Source organism: Mytilus trossulus, chromosome 4 (genome assembly GCF_036588685.1).
Source record: "Mytilus trossulus isolate FHL-02 chromosome 4, PNRI_Mtr1.1.1.hap1, whole genome shotgun sequence".
Taxonomy (NCBI): domain Eukaryota; kingdom Metazoa; phylum Mollusca; class Bivalvia; order Mytilida; family Mytilidae; genus Mytilus; species Mytilus trossulus.
Genome location: NC_086376.1, coordinates 83,324,554 through 83,345,999, shown reverse-complemented (window position 1 = coordinate 83,345,999; position 21,446 = coordinate 83,324,554). Strand labels below are relative to the sequence as shown.

The window sequence follows — 21,446 nt, the reverse complement described above, 5'->3', positions numbered from 1 at the left end:
ATAATTTTTGTTTGCCATGAAATTGTACATAGAACAAAAACTTTGCTATGCTAATGCTTATCTACAAAATATAGAGTTTGTCCTATATTTCAGAGTTGAGAAATCCACTGTAATAGAAAACAGTTCAACACCTGTGACTTGTCTGCTTCAATCTACAACCTCAGCTCATGTCTTCTCTGGCAATTGGAAAGGGGAAGTAACTGTTTATAAGAACAACAAACAGTTTGAGAGGTAAGATTATTATTGGATAAAACAGAAATGTCAATTACCAGTACACAAAAACCAAACAATAATATACATACCCAAACAAATGAGTATTTGAATGTTACCAGGGTTTCCCCTGGGTCAATTATTTTTTTCGCCACCTCTTTCGCCAAAACAATATATTTTTCGCCACTTTATTATTTTTTTCGCCAAGTAACACACATATACACATATATTTTTTCTTCTTCAAATTTTCACTTTTTTCAAGCCCCGCCCCCCCCCTAAATAGGAAGTGTTTTTTACAACAAAACAAAGCATCTTATCACTTGGAATTGATCGCTCATGTAAGTTGTAGTCATTACATTGAAGGGTTATTCTCATGCCAACCTTTTGAATATATTTCTTCATAACGACAGTTTTCTTTTCTATACCATCGTAAATAAGTAAAACAATATGCTTTAAACACAAGTGTAACTGAAACAACTTTGAAGTTCCAATTCAAATCAATTACCTATATGAAAGTTGAATGATAAAGTTTTAAATCAGAGACTTTTCTTGCTTTTGAACAGTTTTCGTCATAACAACAATTTTCTTTTCTGGACTATCATTAAAAGAAGGAGAGGAAGCGTAAAAATTTTGATTCAAACACGTGCGTCACAAAGTGGTTAATAAATCCCTTTTGTGACATGTGACAGAAGCCATTTAACAATATCATTTTGTCATATCATATAATCAACACCTTTATTAATTAGTCCTTTGATGTCGATAGCTATGAATGCAATCAGCTGATTATTGATTTTCTATCAAATCTTAACGAGTTCAAGATGAATTCCGAGTTTTGTCTGATCGGTAAAGTCAGAAAAACCGGAAAAAAAGTAAATAAACAAGATGGCTGAAAATAAATCGTTATATATTTCTTTCGCCAAATTCTATCGCCAATGACGAATTTTAATCGCCACAGTTATATTTTTTTTCGCAAATTGCGAAAATGGCGACCGCCAGCGGAAACCCTGACTGTTACAATTTGAGAATACTTGGTTCTACTATTCAGTTTGATAACAGCATTTATGTCCATTCTGTCTTTTATTTTAATACCTTAACCAAAGTTTCATGTGAATACATGAATCAGCTTGTCCATCTATTTGTCCATCTGCCATTCTGTCAATCATACCTTGTGCCTTGTTAGTGCATCTTATAAGCATATGGACATATATTGATGAGATTTTACACTGTTGTAAAATGCTATCAGAAGAAGAGCAAAGATGCAATCTCTCATAATCAAAAGTCTAAAGTAGCTGTAACTAATTTTGTTTTCATTTCACTCTGTGGTTTAGGGGCCAAAACTCACTACAGAGGTTGTTATTTCTGACCCTGCTTTGGCAAAATGGATTGACTAAGATCTTTATGGAAAATGATTGTTTTTTTCTTCTGCCAAAGTTATATTCTATGAGTACTATTGCTTCCTCAACCAATTAAACAAGCCACCATGATATAGCTATAGTTATATGTGCTGAAGGTGGCATTTAATCAATTTAAATTTAATTTTATAATGTTACAGAAAATGTGTAGTGGATAAAGCCGACTGGATATTAAGTTTGTATCAGACAAAATCTAAGCCTGGATGTCTGTATGCTACCACTGCTAGTGGAATGGTCATTGAAATAAAAGTTACAATGGAAAAGGTAAAGCTTAATACAAAGTACATGCTGTTTTATAATTTATCTACATGCAGGTTGAAACAAGTATTGTTGTGAAAGCTCAAAAAGAAATGTGTTGTTGATGTTAAGTCATGAATGAGATTTTCCCTGCTTTTCAACAACTTTATTTTCTTCAAATATTTTTTTGAAAATATGATAATAACCTGGTATGATTATGTTGAGTTGATTTTAAATTGTATATAGTCCTTTTCAAATCAAATTTTTCCAAACAGATTTTTATACGACCGCAAATTTTGAAAAAATTTTCGTCGTATATTGCTATCACTTTGGCGTCGTCGTCGTCGTCGTCGTCGTCGTCCGAATACTTTTAGTTTTCGCACTTTAACTTTAGTAAAAGTGAATATAAATCTATAAAATTTTATCACAAGGTTTATGACCACAAAAGGAAGGTTGGTATTGATTTTGGGAGTTTTGGTCCCAACATTTTAGGAATTAGGGGCCAAAAAGGGCCCAAATAAGCATTTTCTTGGTTTTCGCACTATAACTTTAGTTTAAGTTAATAGAAATCTATGAAATTTTGACACAAGGTTTATGACCACAAAAGAAAGGTTGGGATTGATTTTGGGAGTTTTGGTTTCAACAGTGTAGGAATTAGGGGCCAAAAAAGGGCCCAAATAAGCATTATTCTTGGTTTTCGCACAATAACTTTAGTTTCAGTAAATAGAAAATAATGAAATTTGAACACAATGTTTATGACCACAAAAGGAAGGTTGGTATTGATTTTGGGAGTTTAGGTCCGAACAGTTTAGGAATTAGGGGCCAAAAAGGGACCCAAATAAACATTTTCTTGGTTTTCGCACCATAACTTTAGTATAAGTAAATAGAAATCTCTGAAATTGAAACACAAGGTTAAGACCATAAAAGGAAGGTTGGTAATGATTTTGGGAGTTTTAATCCCAACAGTTAAGGAATAAGGGGCCCAAAAGGTCCAAAATTAAACTTTGTTTGATTTCATCAAAATTGAATAAATGGGGTTCTTTGATATGCCGAATCTAACTGTGTATGTAGATTTTTAACTTTTGGTCCCGTTTTCAAATTGGTCTACATTAAGGTCCAAAGGGTCCAAAATTAAACTTCGTTTGATTTTGACAAAAAATTAATCGGTTGGGTTCTTTGATATGCTGAATCTAAAAATGTACTTAGATTCTTGATTATCGGCCCAGTTTTCAAGTTGATCCAAATCGGGGTCCAAAATTAAACTTTGTTTGATTTCATCAAAAATTGAATAAATGGGGTTCTTTGATATGCCAAATCTAACTGTGTATGTAGATTCCTCATTTTTGGTCTTGTTTTCAAATTGGTCTACATTAAAGTCCAAAGGGTCCAAAATTAAACTTAGTTTGATTTTAACAAAAATTGATAATTTGGGGTTCTTTGATATGCTGAATCCAAACATGTACTTAGATTTTTATACGACCGCAAATTTTGAAAAAATTTTCGTCGTATATTGCTATCACGTTGGCGTCGTCGTCGTCGTCGTCGTCGTCGTCGTCGTCGTCGTCGTCCGAATACTTTTAGTATTCGCACTCTAACTTTAGTAAAAGTGAATAGAAATCTATGAAATTTTAACACAAGGTTTATGACCATAAAAGGAAGGCTGGTATTGATTTTGGGAGTTTTGGTCCCAACATTTTAGGAATTAGGGGCCAAAAAGGGCCCAAATAAGCATTTTCTTGGTTTTCGCACTATAACTTTAGTTTAAGTTAATAGAAATCTATGAAATTTTGACACAAGGTTTATGACCACAAAAGAAAGGTTGGGATTGATTTTGGGAGTTTTGGTTTCAACAGTTTAGGAATTAGGGGCCAAAAAAGGGCCCAAATAAGCATTATTTTTGGTTTTCGCACAATAACTTTAGTTAAAGTGAATAGAAATCAATGAAATTTAAACACAATGTTTATGACCACAAAAGGAAGGTTGGTATTGATTTTGGGAGTTTCGGTCCCAACAGTTTAGGAATAAGGGGCCAAAAAGGGACCCAAATAAGCATTTTTCTTGGTTTTCGCACCATAGCGTTAGTATAAGTAAATAGAAATCTATGAAATTTAAACATAAGGTTTATGACTATAAAAGGAAGGTTGGTATTGATTTTGGGAGTTTTGGTCCCAACAGTTAAGGAAAAAGGGGCCCAAAGGGTCCAAAATTAAACTTTGCTTGATTTCATCAAAATTGAATAATTGGGGTTCTTTAATATGCAGAATCTAACTGTGTATGTATATTCTTAATTTTTGGTCCCGTTTTCAAATTGGTCTACATTAAGGTCCAAAGGGTCCAAAATTAAACTTAGTTTGATTTTAACAAAAATTGAAACCTTGGGGTTCTTTGATATGCTGAATCTAAAAATGTACTTAGATTTTTGATTATTGGCCCAGTTTTCAAGTTGGCCCAAATCGAGGTCCAAAATTAAACATTGTTTGATTTCATCAAAAATTGAATAATTGGGGTTCTTTGATATGCCAAATCTAACTGTGTATGTAGATTCTTAATTTTTGGCCCAGTTTTAAAATTGGTCTAAATTAAAGTGCAAAGGGTCCAAAATTAAACTAAGTTTGATTTTAACAAAAATTAAATTCTTGGGCCTCTTTGATATGCTGAATCTAAACATGTACTTAGATTTTTGATTATGGGCCCAGTTTTCAAGTTGGTCCAAATCAGGATCTAAAATTATTATATTAAGTATTGTGCAATAGCAAGTCTTTTCAATTGCACAGTATTGTGCAATGGCAAGAAATATCTAATTTCACAATATTGTGAAATAGCAAATTTTTTTTTAATTAAGAGTTATCTTTCTTTGTCCAGTATAGTAAGCAAGAAATATCTGCAAGAATTTTTTTTAATTGGAGTTATCGTTCTTTGTCCAGAATCAACTTAAATCTTTGTTATATACAATATACAATGTATATTCACTTTTTACTACCAACTGGTAAATTTAAATAATCTTTACCATTCAGTGATAACAAGCAGTTTTTTTACATCTTAATATTTTATGGTGTATTTAAATGAGTAGTAATTGTTGCAAACTCCATTAGAATATTTTAATTGAAATTAGTTTTGGAATAAGGGAAAGGGGGATGTGAATAAAAAATTGGGTTCAATTTTTCTCATTTGAAATTTCATAAATAAAAAGAAAATTTCTTCAAACATTTTTTTGAGAGGATTAATATTCAACAGCATAGTGAATTGCTCTAAGAGAAAACAAAAAATTTTAAGTTCATTTGAATACATTCATTCTGTGTCAGAAACCTATGCTGTGTCAACTATTTAATCACAATCCAAATTTAGAGTGGAATCCAGCTTGAATGTTGTGTCCATACTTGCCCCAACCGTTCAGGGTTCAACCTCTGCGGTCGTATAAAGCTACGCCCTGCGGAGCATCTGGTTGATTATGGACCCAGTTTTCAAGTTGGTCCAAATCAGGATCTAAAATAATTATATTAAGTTTTGTGCAATAGCAAGTCTTTTCAATTGCACAGTATTGCGCAATGGCAAGAAATATCTTATTGCAAAATATTGTGAAATAGCAATTTTGTTTTTAATTAGAGTTATCTTTCTTTGTCCAGAATAGTAAGCAAGAAATATCTAATTGTAAGATTTTTTTTTATTTGGAGTTATCTTTCTTTGTCCAGAATCAACTTAAATCTTTGTTATATATACAATATACAATGTATATTCACTTTTTACTACCAACTGATAAAAAAGCAGTTTTTTTACATCTTAATATTTTATGATGTATTTAAATGAGTAGTAATTGTTGCAAACTCCATTAGAAATTTTAATTGAGATTAGTTTTGGAATAAGGGAAAGGGGGATGTGATTAAAAAAAATGGGTTCAATTTTCTCATTTGAAATTTCATAAATAAAAAGAAAATTTCTTCAAACATTTTTTTGAGAGGAATAATATTCAACAGCATAGTGAATTGCTCTAAGAGAAAACAAAAAATTTAATTTCATTAGAACACATTCATTCTGTGTCAGAAACCTATGCTGTGTCAACTATTTAATCACAATCCAAATTTAGAGCTGAATCCAGCTTGAATGTTATGTCCATACTTGCCCCAACCGTTCAGGGTTCAACCTCTGCGGTTGTATAAAGCTACGCCCTGCGGAGCATCTGGTTTAAATTAGAATCATTCTTCAACATGTATTATATTTTTTTTAATTTAAAAATGGCTTATAACATAATATACAAGCAGGTGCATCATCTGTTTTCCATAATCCCCATTTATAAATAATGGTATTAATTTTTAGGTTGATTGAAAACCTGGTTCAAGAACACTGTATATCATTCTTTCTGTTCTTTCAGAAATGCAACATAAAAGTTATAACCAGGATTTCGATTCCAAACAGAGTTGACACAGATGTATTAATGCACAAGAAACAACCAGTTTGGGTACACAGCATGGCTGTTGATGGCAAACTACAGATAATTGGAGATTCTAAAGGGCAGATAACCAACTCTAAATCTACAACAAGGGTAGGTGTACACATTTTTAAAAATATTCATGCTCAGAATTACATTATTTAGTATGTAGTTTTGACCGCTCATTCTTCCTTATACATCCAGTAATCTAGAGACTTTACTCTTCAAAATTATTTACCATTCACATTGAACTTGAGGTTCTTTTTTTAGATTATTGTTATTATTTTTTTTCATTATTCAATTTTGTTTATTTTCTAGGTACATGGTGGAGCAGTGACAGCAGTAGATATGACAGATGATCTTATTTTCACTGCTTCTCAAGACAGAACAGTCAAAGTATGGGATAAAGATATGAAGCAGGTAAGTTTATAATTAACAAAAACTAATTGAAGCAAATTTTGTAAAGAAAATATTTTTAAATACTTTTACTGATAAATGACTTGGTTTTTTTTGGCAGTTAACATTTTTAACAGTCTCAAAATTCATACATTTTTAAAACATGAATAACCTCCATGAAATTTTATATAACTTGGAAAGAAGCTACTTGAAGATATTTTTTTCTTATTTAGAACATGCTCGTCTTTACACTGCAGACTCACTGGGCCTCCTTTTATAAATGTCTATCCCAACTGAATATAAACTGTACTTGTTTGCATTTGTTAATAACTGATTGCATGATTCTTTTATAGGTTGGTTTATTCTTCTGTCCAGCACCAGTTACCACAATGACAATTGTGAAAGTTTTACACAATCCATATTCAGTTGTCTCCCTTGCCTGTGGAGATGAATTGGGTAACATTCATTACTTGACCTGGAGTGGAGGCAAATAAACAGTAGAGAAAAAATACTATTTTCACAGAGAAAGACAAAGGTGAATTCATCATACTTGATGCTGTAAAAAGAGGGAATTGTAATTAATTGTGGCAATGTGTTTACTTTGAAGGAGATAGAAAAAAAATATACAATTTTGTATGTAAATAATGAAGAAAAAAAAATGCATTGAATTCAATTGCATATTGTGACTATTTGTTAAGAATTTGATATATATTTGTTAATGTATGCACTGTCTGTTTTAGTTAATTTCAAATTAAATTTATAAGAATTGTTTAGATATGCATTTTCTAGTTTTCAGTAATTCTAACATTATCATGTGAAATAAACATAGCAAAAATATGCTGTAAAGATATAATTTTTGGAAAACATTTTCATCCCATTTTAAAGCATTGAGTTTGTACATTATTCAAAAATTTTACCAGTAATTTATGTTTTAGAATTTAAAAATCTTTATATTGTATTTATATGGCTTGTATATTGTGTGTGCAATATCTGACATTTAGACTTTTTTATATCATTTTCTTTACATAAAGAATGAATATGCTGTATTATATGTATATCATCTGATAAGATTTTGTTTAACACTTTTAGTACAATTCATATTTGTTATGTTATATTTTTGTTAGTATATTTTGTTTCATTGATAGTTTGATAGATAACAAAAGAAAAACTTTGTTTGTACATATTTTTTTTTATATCAGTTTTAGAAGTTATTATATTGCATATATTGGAGTTACATTGTTTTGTAGAGGTAATCACCATGTTTAATTTGTGGTGATACAAACTATCTCTTTTGAGATTTTTCACTATTTTTATCATTTAGTAGAAATGTATAGTATATATGTACATAAGAGTAGTGATGATTTTTAGTGCAATGAACAAATAAGACGGTCATTATAGTCCCACTTACCAGTACTGATGTTGGGTATTGATCATTTACCTTCTCACTTACTGGTATTGATGTTGGGAGTATGCATTCATCATTATTCTCGTTTGATCGTTTCATTGTTTGTCTTACAGTCACTTCTTATAAGCCATTAAATGTGATGTAACAGAATTCAGTGTGTAATTGCATCTTTAGTGCACCTTATATACAAGTTTTTTTATCCGAAGATTTTTGTGATATTTCCCATGATATAAAGTTTGTTATATTGGCATGAGGATAGCTTCCTATTAGGAATCCACTTTTTCTTAGATAATTGACTTTATGTCAATGAATCTTAGTCATGATAACTTAATGCCATGTGCATTTCACCATATTTTTTATTTTCAGAATAGGTGGGTGGAGGGGTTCTCACAGCAAAACCTGCACTTTACTCTACTGTTTATGTATACAAATGATGGAGCAGAGTTATGAACTAATAGGCCTTACTCAACAGTTTTTACCATTGATAGTTTTTGTTTTCTGTTATTTTTTAAATCCCTATAAAACACTGTCTGTTCTGTTGGTTTTTTTTAGTTAACCTAAAAAGTTATATTTAGGATACCTTCTCTTAACAATTTATCATTGAAAAACAACAGATGTTTTTTTAACCCAACTAAATAATTGTTACAGTTGAAAAAAAAATCATGTTATTGCTGATTTATAAAATATGATACAACAAGTGTATTGTTTATATTCTGGTTAAAAGTATATGCATTAAAACAAGACCAAAGTTTATAACTGAAGAATATATATTTAACTCTATTTCTCAGTTTTTGGCCTTGAAACATTTCCCACGGTGAAATTATGGTTTTATTGCATCGTTCAAATATACAATTGAAACACATTTTATATTGTCAACGATCTCTTTTTTTTTACCTGTGACAACTTAATGTCTTTCTATTACACTTCACCTTTTTTTTTAATTATTGTAACATGCATTAAATATGCAAGAAGTTGTTGTTTTACTGACCTAGATATAAGTTGGTACCATCGGAACCGAAATTAGATACATGCATGTTGCACGTATGACACATCTTTCTGCATAGGTCTCTCATTTAAATGTCAACATTGATGATCACAGTAAATTGTTTTATTGTATACTTTAATAGATTATTTTGCAGGAGGTAAATTTTTACGACTAATAAATATAAACAAGTAGAAGAGTACTTGTCACTTTATTTAGTCCAGTCTTTGGAAGATTCACATATTTATGTTTAAGAAAATATAATAAATGAATTTGTTAACTTAGCTTGATTTTAATTTTCTTGATTTTTAAACAATAATTACTATTAGTATTATTTTTTTTTAGTTTTGTTCTATATTTTTAAAGGGGGTCAAATAGAAAAGATAATAAGACATTTTTTCATAAAATTATTGTATTTTGGGGGTGGTTAAAAAAATCATTAAAAATACTCAGATATTTTACCAAAATGGCTGGTACACAAATTTCATCTATTTTAAAAATTGTGAAAGAGTATTTATATGTTGTGTGTGAAATACAAAAAAAGAGAGAAAAAGAGATGAATGAGATGTAAGAAAATAAAGGAATGAAAGTCATTGCCAAAAGAATGTGGATTGTGGTAAACTGTGAAAATGGCTAGAGTGAAAGAAGAGGAAGGATGGATGAAGTAAGAAAAATAATGATTGGTAGACTGAAAGATGAAAGCAAGAAAAGTACTGGAAGTGCTGTGTCAGAATGCATGTTGGAATAGAGAAAGTTTGAAATGAATGATAATCAGAAATCTGAGAAATTCCTAAACAATCTTTTATTTCCTTTTTATTTTCCAAAATGTTAGTACATTTTGTTTTTTTTCAATTTGTATGTACCAGTTTTGTGATTTCAGCAATCTTCTCATTAAGAAGCGATAGAAATCACAGATATTTGTTAACTTTTTTGTTGTTATACATTTGTTTTTGATATGTTTTGAATAAAAAAATGTTAATTAAACATTTTTGTTTTTGTTTTTTTCCATTATACATGATCACTTAGGACTAGAAGTATTTGTTACAACATATTTCATATTAATGTCTCCTATTAACTTATGAAGACAGATATTGTTGTATCAGGCTCAAAATGCGTAACCCTTACTTATCATTATTTGTATTTACCTAATATCCAGATTTAAAGACTATAGACTGCAAAGTAGTAATTATAGAAAATCAAAAGGCAATGAAATTCACAGGACAGTTACAGACCCCATAGGCTCATACATTCTAAGTGTAAGAATAGACAAATATTAATTAAATAGGTGTTAGGGAAACATCTTTTAGACAGCAACCCAGCAACACTCTGTGCCTTAAACAACATACATTTTAAGATCGCCATACAATGGTCTTTTGTGAGGGAAGCTTTGCCTCCTTAGTCATGGTATTTTGACTTTAAAACAATCACATATCTCATAATAAGTCAATGATATTTGGTATGCAGTTGTGAAAGCATTGGCACATCTCATTTCCTTGAAGATTGATTGGTCTTGACCCCTCAGTAATTTCAACCTTAAAATAATCACATTGCTCATAATAAGTCAATGATATTTGGTATGCAGTTTTATAAGTGCTGGTACATCTCCTCAGCCATTTTCTATTGACTTTTGCATAGTTTACATATGAAAGTTTTGTGATTAGGTCAGTTTAAAAAGGGCACTAAAAATGATAAGTCTTTGATATTTGGTATGCAGTTTTATTTCCATGGAAATTATTTAGTCCTTTACCTTCAGTCTTTGTTGATTGAATATTTGGTTTTGTTTAATTTCAAAAGTACTACTATTGCAATTTAAACATTTGCATTTACCTATCAACATTACATACAGTTGAAACATAAAATTGAGAATGGAAATTGGGAATGTGTCAAAGAGACAACAACCTGACCAAATAAAAAACAACAGCAGAAGTATATCTATTTCCACAGTTTAGGTGTTTTTTCACCAGATCTGTCATTTATTCTTAAAAGTTTCATAACCCTCCCTTGTATTTCTAGTTATTGGGCTCTGGTCAATTGATGTAAAGTGGACTTTCGCATTCCTGAGCCTACATTCCAAATGTTGCATTGTTTGTTATTACTTCACATTAATAAGAGTTTATTGTTCAATGACATCATTTATGACCTCTGTCAACCTGTCATAACTCATTCATAAAGAATTGGAATTGGTTTATAGTGAACTTTAAATATTTTGAGGGGAGTTTGTTATGTTAGATTGATTCTGTTAATCCAAAATATACTTTATTCTCATTTAGATCAACAACCAGTGGTGTTGTGTGTTTTTAGTGTCGAGCAGAAAGGGATTCTCATAGGACCTTAGTCTTAAATTTAAACCTTTAATTTATTAAAGGAATGACAGTCTTGAGCATGACCATTAAAAAAACACAGGACTCAGGTTATTTCATGATAAGTTTAATAACAATATAGTTACCAATTGAAAACAGAAAATAGCAGATCTTATCACAAGTGTCACAAATAAATAAGTTGTTTTCAACTAGTGAAAACATAACAATTATATATGTAGTATTCCTGATACTAACTTTATACACAACAAGATATATCAGTTCATTAGAAAAAACAAACTTGTTCTTTGTCCACAGTCCTTTTTCGAAGAATATTGATAGCTTTCATTAATTGTCTGTTTCAGAACCTACTCCTCTTGGTAAATAGTAATTTCCTTCAAGTTGACTGTAATATAAAAAGTAAACATAAGAAAACTTGCACACATTTAAAAAGACTTATTTTATACTTTATAAGGTCTTATAACATTTCCTTTTCAGGTCTACTTGCTATACTAAACATCAGTCCTATGTGGTTGCTACTTGAAAAATGAAAATGTTTAGGTGCACTGAAACAGATGATATTGGGTAAATGCCAACAAACAGCAATCCAGAAAAAAAAGAAAATACCGGTAAAGACTCGGGAAAGTTAATATTTATCAATAGAGAAGTGTCTGTGTCTTATTTATTTATATTAAAATTCTTGATACAGACAAAATATAGCAAGTCTACAAATGTTCTGAAGACAAAACAAATTCAAAATGACAGAGAAAACATATAGAAACAATGAAAGAGACCAGTAAGATTGGTGATCATTTCGCGGTTACATTAAGCATATTTTAATATATGGTAGGTAGAGTTAACCTGTGTGTGAGTACTCAACCTTAACCCTATTATTCCAAGACTAAAAGACCAAAATAAACTGCACAACAAAAAGCAATCTTAAACACAAGTTGTGAAGATAAAAATTACAGAAGCACTTGTGCAAAAGCTATTATTGCTGGTAGTTGCTGACAAGTATTATCTGTGAAGCAAAAATTTTACAAAATTCCAGTCTATAAACTGCTACTGCGACCTTGAACTTTGACCTGAAGGAGCATTATCCCTTCATAGATTGGTAAAGATTTGATTTATGAATCTAATGATATAATTGTTCATAAACTAATCTTTTTTCAAAAAAATAGTGTATAGAAACCAGCGTGAACTTAATGTATGACCTACCAATACAAGAGTCAATAGGGTTTAGTTTGGTGATAGTTTCTCGTATAACAAACATATCATACTTAAAAAAACATAATTTTGCAGCAATTTTATTTTACCAATTGCTGCTGTGGCATTGGCCTTTCACCTGGTAACCTAACAATCAATAGGGTTGTTTTTAATCACAATTCAAGTTACCATAATTTTATTAAATGCACTGTGACCTTTACCTTTGACTTCCTTATCTAATTGTCAAAAGGAATCTTCTTCATTCTAAAGGGGCACTTTATAGAAAAGCTTGATCAAGGAGGACATGAAAGTTTGACATGTAGTACGTTTAAAAGAACATCTGGAAACCAAAATTTCCAAAAATGGTGTATCATTGCTATTGTGACCTTGACCTTTGACAAAGTGACCTCAAAATCACTTAAGGCCATTCTGAATATAAAAATAAAACAATCAATACTTTTATATATATATTTTTTTACCAAGTCTTGTAAACCTATTAACCAACCCCTTAGATCAGCAGATCGGAATAATGTTTTATTGGTTTCTGCAACATTCTCAATACGAAAGTGATTATATTGTTTAGATATCTTTGAATAATCAACATACCACAAAGCTTATCTCGCCTGTCTCGTATTATTTGTAGTTCATTCTTCATCTTGAGTATCGAGCACAACACATTTAGCTTTACCTGAAATTGGCAGATGCAACAAAAATTTCAAAAATATCGTGTCTGACTCTATAATCTGCAAAATATGTATATCTATAAACATGTACTATAATAATACATTTAATATTCAATTCGAGAATAGAAATCATTTTCGTGATACTTTTTATTCTATATAGAAATGGGTATTATATTGAAACCGTTTTTAAAAACAGAGACATAATATAATATGTATTATATGTTTTCATGGATTTATTTTACAATAAATCAAAAATCATTCTCTTCAACAAAATTTTAACATCATACAAAAAGATGGTTGATAATTATTGCAACTAACAAGTTCTTATTCGTAAAAGTGTTAGGTGACAGCCTTTGTGTTTGATTCGATATTGTGTATAAGGCAATATCGAATCAAACATCAGACTATGTATAGAGATATAATTCAACTCGATTCAAATAACTGAACTTAGATTAAGAAGCATCAACCAGAAAAGTTCGAATTATAGCACCCGCCGGTATCATGCCATGCATGGGTATTCCTATTTTACACATGCATGGGTATTCCTATTTTACACATATATGGAAGTGTTTAACGACCTTGACTGGCTTTTCAGCCCTCGCACGGTCGGCTCGGTGCCCGAAGACGATTGGTGAGCATTTAAATATTTTGTGCCGTGGGTCAGGAACGGGTAGCAAAGGACGCCGAATGGAGGCCGCCATCTTGGTTTTGGTGAGTTGTTTTTGGTTTGTTGACTATTTTGGATTTTACTTCTTCACAACGGCTGCTTTCAGGGCCAGTTTGGTCAGCTTGGCAGCCCGCTAGCCTCGATGATGGAGTACTGGTAGATGAATCGTGGACGTAGTTCTAAAGATGACAGGAAGCGTTATCAGGACCCAAGCCGTGAGGCAGGAAAATGAAGGTCGTATCACCCAACAGCCTAGGATACAGCCCTCGGACGTTAATCGGCATGACACTCCCCATAATAGACAATGGTTTTGGAGGCATGTTAACGCGGGTACGCCAACTACTACGTCTCTCTGTACGGCATGGATTGGTTTCTGTCATCTTAGTAGTATGTCGTTGACCATCTAGCAATAAACCCTCATCGAAGATAGCGGGTAAAGGAGAGCTGACCCAGCACGTCCGTTCAGCTGTAAGGACTGAGACGTGAATGAATCTATTTTACACATGCATGGGTATTCCTATTTTATACATGCATAGGCTCATAGCTCCTATAAGATTGAAAGAAAGCTCGATCAGGTGCAAGAAACAATTGTATTGTGACTGTGTATATTTTATATTGCAAATAATCGTCTAGTATAGTGCTTAAAAATGAATGAATCAAATGATGTCTAGTTCTTCTTTTTTTTCTTTTTTTTTTATATTAGACTTGTCAATAAATATAAACCAACGACTGGGTGCGGATCTCAAGTAACTTTTATAGATAAAAGTTTTCAATATACATTTCACAATAATAATTTGAATAACTGTACCGAGGCAAGAATCAAGGTACCGGTGCTCAAAATGATTTGAGTAGAAGTAAGAATTATAAATTCTATAAGATGAGGAAATACCTGTCTTTCGGTTGCTGCAGTTTTCCTTGGAATCTTTGCTTTCTTTGGAGAAGGATTCTGAAGACAAGATTCACGTGCATTCCTATGGAACACCGTTGAGTTTGTAGCAGTTATTTTTGCAGATTCATTTAACCAGGTATCTACGTTATATGGTTGAATATCTACAGATTCCTCAGTTATTTCGTAAATTGTGGATATAGGTTTATTTTTCTCTACTATAGCTGGTTGTATTAAATAGCGCCTTTCTCTTCTTGAAGTGACTTCATTTCTAATGATTTCTGCATTTTCTAACGGTTCTTTGAATATATAAAGTGTTCTCTTCGGGCTTTTTGGCTGACAGCTATTATGATTATACCCATTCTTGCTAGAATCTCTTCTCTCCTCTGAAATACTACTGTTGTGGTATTGTTTCTGTATGGTTGTATGGTTTTCTGATATTTTTTTAACACCGGCCGACAAGGGTGAAATGAAAGGAGTTGAAAACTTTCTTTTCTGTGATGACTGAGATGACATGACTAGTCTGTAAAATTTCAATATAGAAATTTAAAAAGATAGTCTGATTGATATAAATTTTAATATTTCTATTTCAGACCCGAAACGGAAGTATTTTACACTTTTCTTTAAATGCTTTTTTTTTCTAGGAAAGACTTTTATTATAAAAGGGATCGTGTATAATTCGAACTGAAAACTGTCTACACAATTACATCCATAAAAAACATTTATCTCATTATTTTGTGTATGCATTGAAAAGGAAAAACAAAAGAGCAAGTCGCCATGAAAAGAGTTTTAACCTATATCAGCACAAGTTCAAAGCGAACATCGTGTTTTAAAAACCCTCTATTGTCACTTGGAATTCAAAGATGTTGGTCCAATTGCTGAATTCAGGTTGTTCTTTTTTCGGACTTCTAAACAAATTCTACTAAAAATACACGAAGTGTTTGCTATAGTTGGCGTAGGTAAACAGCAATGAATGAATTGAATGTGTCATAATTGCTTTTGTTCATCAATATTTACAAAGGAAAAAGCTCAAGCGGATAAAGGAAGATTTATGATAAGGCTACAAGTTTGACTAATTAAATTAAAAAAAAAACAATTTATAAGTGATTTATCCCACAACATAATCAAGACGTTAAAAGACATAAGTCTATCATGCAGATATCTGTGATACTTCATATTTTTGTCTTTTGTTTCTGCTAAAAAAACTTCAAACCTCTTAATTGAAGGAAAAACTGCAATAGTGTCCCAATTTTCAGATCTTTATATTCAAAATCAGACAATGGAGCCCAAATAGGACTGCCAAACAATTGTGTCGTATACAAATATGTTAAAAGAACCAAAATTCTTTATTATTGGATAATTATTGGATATGTGTAAGAACCTATAACATGGTGAAGGACATTTCTCTGCGAGATAATCAGGCGATTAACATTATTGAAAAGAAGGGGGAAATGACAGTATATGCAATTTCAGATGGGGGAAAGGAGGGGGGGGGGGGCAACAAATGACTCTTATTTATTGAGTTTTTACACAATGTTTGCTTTATACCACTGGTCGATAAGAAACCCTCAGATAACTTATAATTATAATATAAAGAGATGTGGTACATGTACGAATGCAAATAACAGAACTATCCATCTGAGTCCAAATGAGACGGACACAAAACCCCTTACAAATATAGATTTATTTCGTCTTCAAGCCATTGTTCAACTACTAAATTGTCTATTATTCTTACCAGCACACTTGGTACAATTAAAAACCTTATAATAAATTGTTCAAATAAGGCCTTCGAAAATAGTGGAATAAATTACTTTTGGAGTGTCAAGAACTCGTTGGAAGTACTTGATAAATTGCATGCTTATATTGGTGATTTTGAATCTGTTCAAAGTTTTGATTTTTCTACCCTGTATACCACATTGCCTCACATTCTCATTAAGAAAAAAATCACACACCTAATTAAATGGGCATTCAAAAAATCAGAATGTGAATATATATGTTCAAACTTTTTTAGGTCATTTTTTAGTAGCAATAAACAAAAAAACTATGTTAATTGGACATGCTTTGATACTATATATGCCCTTGAATTTTTACTAGATAACATTTTTGTTCGCTTTGGGGGTATCGGAATTCCAATGGGGACTAACTGTGCACCACTTATTGCGGACCTCTTTTTGTATTGTTATGAGTTACAATTTATGACAAAAATAAGCAAAGACCCATCAAAACAACATCTGATAAACAAATTTAATAATACTTTTAGATATTTGGATGATATTTTGGCTCTCAATAATGACGACTTCAGTATGTATATTAGTGAAATTTATCCTGGTGAACTTACTTTAAATAAAGCTAATACTAACAATGACCACTGCCCTTTCCTCGATCTTGATATTTATATCACTAACGGAAGGCTGAATACTAAAATTTATGTTAAAAGGGATGATTTTTCATTTCCTATCGTTAATTATCCGTTTTTAGATGGTGACGTTCCCTTGTCACCATCTTACGGTGTTTATATATCTCAACTTGTACGATTCGCTCGTGTATGTAACAATGTTTTAGATTTTAACGACAGAAATGTATGTATTACTGAAAAATTATTACACCAGGGTTTTCGATATCACAAACTAGTCAAAACATTTACTAAATTTTATCATCGGTATAAAGACATCATTCGTAAATATAGCTCAACATGCAGACTTCTTATACGTTCCGGTATTTCACATCCAATTTTTTATGGAAATGTTCTTTATAAAGCACAAAGGTGTCAGTATTCACCTCATAAACTTACAAAACCTTTGAATAGACTTATTAAGAAGGGATATAATTACGATACTGTTGTCAAGTCATTAAAGATTGCATATTTTGGCGTTAATATTGAGTCACTGATAAGGTCTTTGCGTCGGAACTAAACACATTTATTCTAAAAACAGTTGTTGGCATGACACAAGTTATGTTCTTCTCATATATGTTATGATGGTATGATACTAAACCCCTAACGGGAAGGATTGTGCCTGATGTTCATATGATGAAATCATAATCTTTCAGTCAGTTTAATTGAAGTCTGGAGCTGGCATGTCAGTTAACTGCTAGTAGTCTGTTGTTATTTATGTATTATTGTCATTTTGTTTATTTTCTTTGGTTACATCTTCTGACATCAGACACGGACTTCTCTTGAACTGAATTTTAATGTGCGTATTGTTATGCTTTTACTTTTCTACATTGGTTAGAGGTATAGGGGGAGGGTTGAGATCTCACAAACATGTTTAACCCCGCCGCATTTTTGCGCATGTCACAAGTCAGGAGCCTCTGGCCTTTGTTAGTCTTGTATTATTTAAATTTTAGTTTCTTGTGTACAATTTGGAAATTAGTATGGCGTTCATTATCACTGAACTAGTATATATTTGTTTAGGGGCCAGCTGAAGGACGCCTCCGGGTGCGGGAATTTCTCGCTACATTGTAGACCTGTTGGTGACCTTCTGCTGTTGTTTTTTTATTTGGTCGGGTTGTTGTCTCTTTGACACATTTCCCATTTCCATTCTCAATTTTATATATATATATATATATATATATAATCCCTTACGTTGCAACTTCAAATTGAATATTTATTATCATTTCACATAAATCAATTTTCCGGTATCAGTAACGTCTCAGTCATGGGCTGGTACAGGCCGTGGCATGGCGGGCGTGCACTTATCCCTACAACTTGAAAGCATGGGGTTTTCTAAGCTTAATACAAGATATTTCAATAATTTTACCTAAACAAAAGATCGCCTCGTTCAGCTCGGCGAAAATTTAAGTTTGCGTTCCCTAACACACACACACATATATATATAAGTAAGTCTCAACCAGTTGCAACTCTATGTGGGATTTTATCTATCGGATCACCAGTGATGGTGATACTAGGCTGAAGTCACATCCTGTATATAACATTCGTCTTAATATCAGCCCAACAATGTTAGATCTGAAAATTTGCGGAAGTATTTATATGTACACGGGTTCCACATTTTCTTAGGTACTAGGATCCCTTCCTCTCAGGGTATGGATATAGGAATAAGTAAATTTATATCGTACATTTTTGAAAATGTGCATCTTTTAAATTTCGAATTAAAACAAACGCATCTAAACAAATTGAGTTTAAGGGTCAGCTGAATAAAATTATTTCGTACATTTTGTATACGGTTAAACGATTTTCTTGCTGTGTGAACATTTTCTGCCCTTTGTTCGGGTTGTTGTCTCTTTGAAACATCCCCCATTTCCATTCTCAATTGTATCTGATTTCTTTGAGAAAACTCTTACCGTTTAAAATAAGATATCAAAGGCGCAATCAAAAATAAATTAGTCGCAGATGCACGTATAGAAACAACAACATGGTTAAAAAGGAAATAAACAACCTATACCACAAAACACTATAATACCGGAAAGTAATGAAAATGAATTGTTAAAAGTCAGTATTCATTTAAATTTTACAACATAGGTACACGAAAATTGGACTTTCGAAAAATTTAGCTCGCTGTCATACGAGAAGTCCAGGATTGCCTAAGAAATAGCATTTTACATGGTGACGTATATATATATATATATAGTTTTAAATTATAGGGGAATTAATAAAATCTTTTAGTGTAGCGAACATGCCTTGAATCAGAGTCATATATAAACATATTTATAATTAAGTCTCTGTTTCAAGGTGTAAATTCGGTTACCATGCATTGGTATAGGCTCTTAATACGGACTTTCTGTAATCATGATACTTGTTTTATAATTTGTTTTGTTCGGTTTATGAATGTTAAATAGTATAATTGTATTGTATTAATTTGTCACTTTATCGGCTTTTTGTCATGCTTGGACTAGGAAAAAAGATGACATGCTCAGATTACAAATATTTTTGTTATTTGACATTTTTTCCTGGAAATATAAATGTCTGTACTGTACTGCTGTTATTATGTGAATATAATTCTTTCCGTATTGATCGAATCGGATGCAACAGTTGGACAAGTTTCTAATTTTTAAATTTGAATTTCACACGCAACTATAAATTTGCCATATGTTGATGTTCGTCATAATTTTTCATATTAAATGTCGTCATCACTTTATACCATCACAAATATACATATATTAGTTTCTTTTCAAATGCGACATTCACCATATATGGGTTGTTTACTCGTATTATATTCTGCTTCAATTTCGAATTTAATTTGTTTATTACTGGTATATAAAAGCATTTAAAACACCGATGGAAGGAAGATTAGAGAAAAGTCACTCTACCCGTGTCTGGTTATTAACATCTGAAATATCATCTGGCGGCGACTCGCCGTATATTCCATCCTCATTTAACATCCAAAATATCTTCTTAACTATACACAACATGAAAATACCGACTTAATCCAGTCAAAATACGATAAACACAATAATCAAAATGTAATTACACGCAACTATACTGACCGTGTGCAAGCCGGTAATATAGCGTTTAATATAATCTAATATAGTGAGGTTTTTTTTCGATAATGTTTATAATCAAGTAGTAAAAATAACAGTTTTGAGAAATGCGTTCGAACTTCACAAATATTTTGTGTCAGTCATCTCTCTAAATTCGACACGGCCCATGCAACCACTTTGGTCCACTACCCCTCCCCCTTTTTTTCTCCCACATACAACTCATCATTAGCGCTTGAAGTGCTGACGTAGTGATTGTTTTCAGTTGGTCACAAGAAAGATGAAACAAAATGATGTGTCTCATAAACGAACTTGTTTTTATTTCAAATATTTGTTTCTTCCGAGACGATGTATGGTTATTCCACACTCATAGATAGATTTTAAAATAATGACATCATTTATATGCGAATTTAAACACTGGCGTCTCTATTATTTACTATAAAAATAACTTTATTGGGACTAAATATTACGCTATATACTTTATTAGTCCAGAGAGTGAGATATACACAGAATCTGATAAATGTTATGTCCAGTGATCACCGTCCTATTACTCAAATGGCCAAGTTTCGCACTTTTATATATATATTCTTGCATTGGGTGACATAATGCTTGACCTATGCATATTTAGTCGCCGAGGATATTTGACAGACTCAGTCTTTGTCTGTCAAATATTTTGTCTGACTTAGCCAATATATTGTAGTTTGGGGGAAGACGATTAGTATACGCCCTGTCCAGTACCACCTAAGACTTCTAATGATCTATAATGCGCATCAAGTATAGTCTACTACCTAACATGTCCCGTCTAAAAGTCTGGAGATAATTAAATTTTTAAGGCAGCAGTAATTTAACGCAGATCCAACCTCGAAAATTCCGTTGAAAAAGTTAAACCATTCGTCATCTTACAGACCAACATTTTGTAAGCAATTGGCAATATGAAATTAGTTAATACAGAGACATATAATACAATTGTATTATATGTCTCTGGTTAATATAAGTATTCTTATGGACGTCGCCCCCTTCACATGCAGGTAACGTAACGCCTGCCTCATATACTGAACAATAAATAGAACAGTGACATAAAATTGAGTGTGACAATGTGGAAAGTGACAAAGAGACAACAATCAGACCAAAAAGCAGAACACAGCACTAGACCACCAATGGGTCTTCAACACAGCGAGAGAAATAAAATGTCAGAAGAAAACATGTATA

General features: G+C 31.8%; 2 protein-coding genes across 2 annotated transcripts in view; one reads left to right on the top strand and one right to left on the bottom strand.

The window, feature by feature from the left end:
- Positions 1-10,049, top strand: part of LOC134716148 (telomerase protein component 1-like) — a 50,128-nt gene extending 40,079 nt beyond the window's left edge. The window contains exons 53-57 of the mRNA XM_063578939.1: positions 94-231; positions 1,763-1,886; positions 6,226-6,396; positions 6,601-6,702; positions 7,032-10,049. Coding sequence (XP_063435009.1) covers positions 94-231; positions 1,763-1,886; positions 6,226-6,396; positions 6,601-6,702; positions 7,032-7,172 — 676 coding nt within the window. The 3' untranslated portion in view covers positions 7,173-10,049. The remainder of the gene's footprint in view (positions 1-93; positions 232-1,762; positions 1,887-6,225; positions 6,397-6,600; positions 6,703-7,031) is intronic.
- Positions 10,050-11,200: 1,151 nt separating this feature from the next.
- LOC134716147 (uncharacterized) lies at positions 11,201-19,178 on the bottom strand. Its single transcript, XM_063578938.1, has 4 exons — positions 19,104-19,178; positions 14,808-15,327; positions 13,175-13,256; positions 11,201-11,768 (listed from the first exon to the last, which is right to left on the bottom strand). The coding sequence occupies exons 2-4, from the start codon at positions 15,318-15,320 to the stop codon at positions 11,731-11,733; spliced, it is 633 nt and encodes a 210-aa protein (XP_063435008.1). The 5' UTR covers positions 15,321-15,327; positions 19,104-19,178; the 3' UTR covers positions 11,201-11,730.
- Between the last annotated feature and the right edge of the window lie 2,268 nt (positions 19,179-21,446).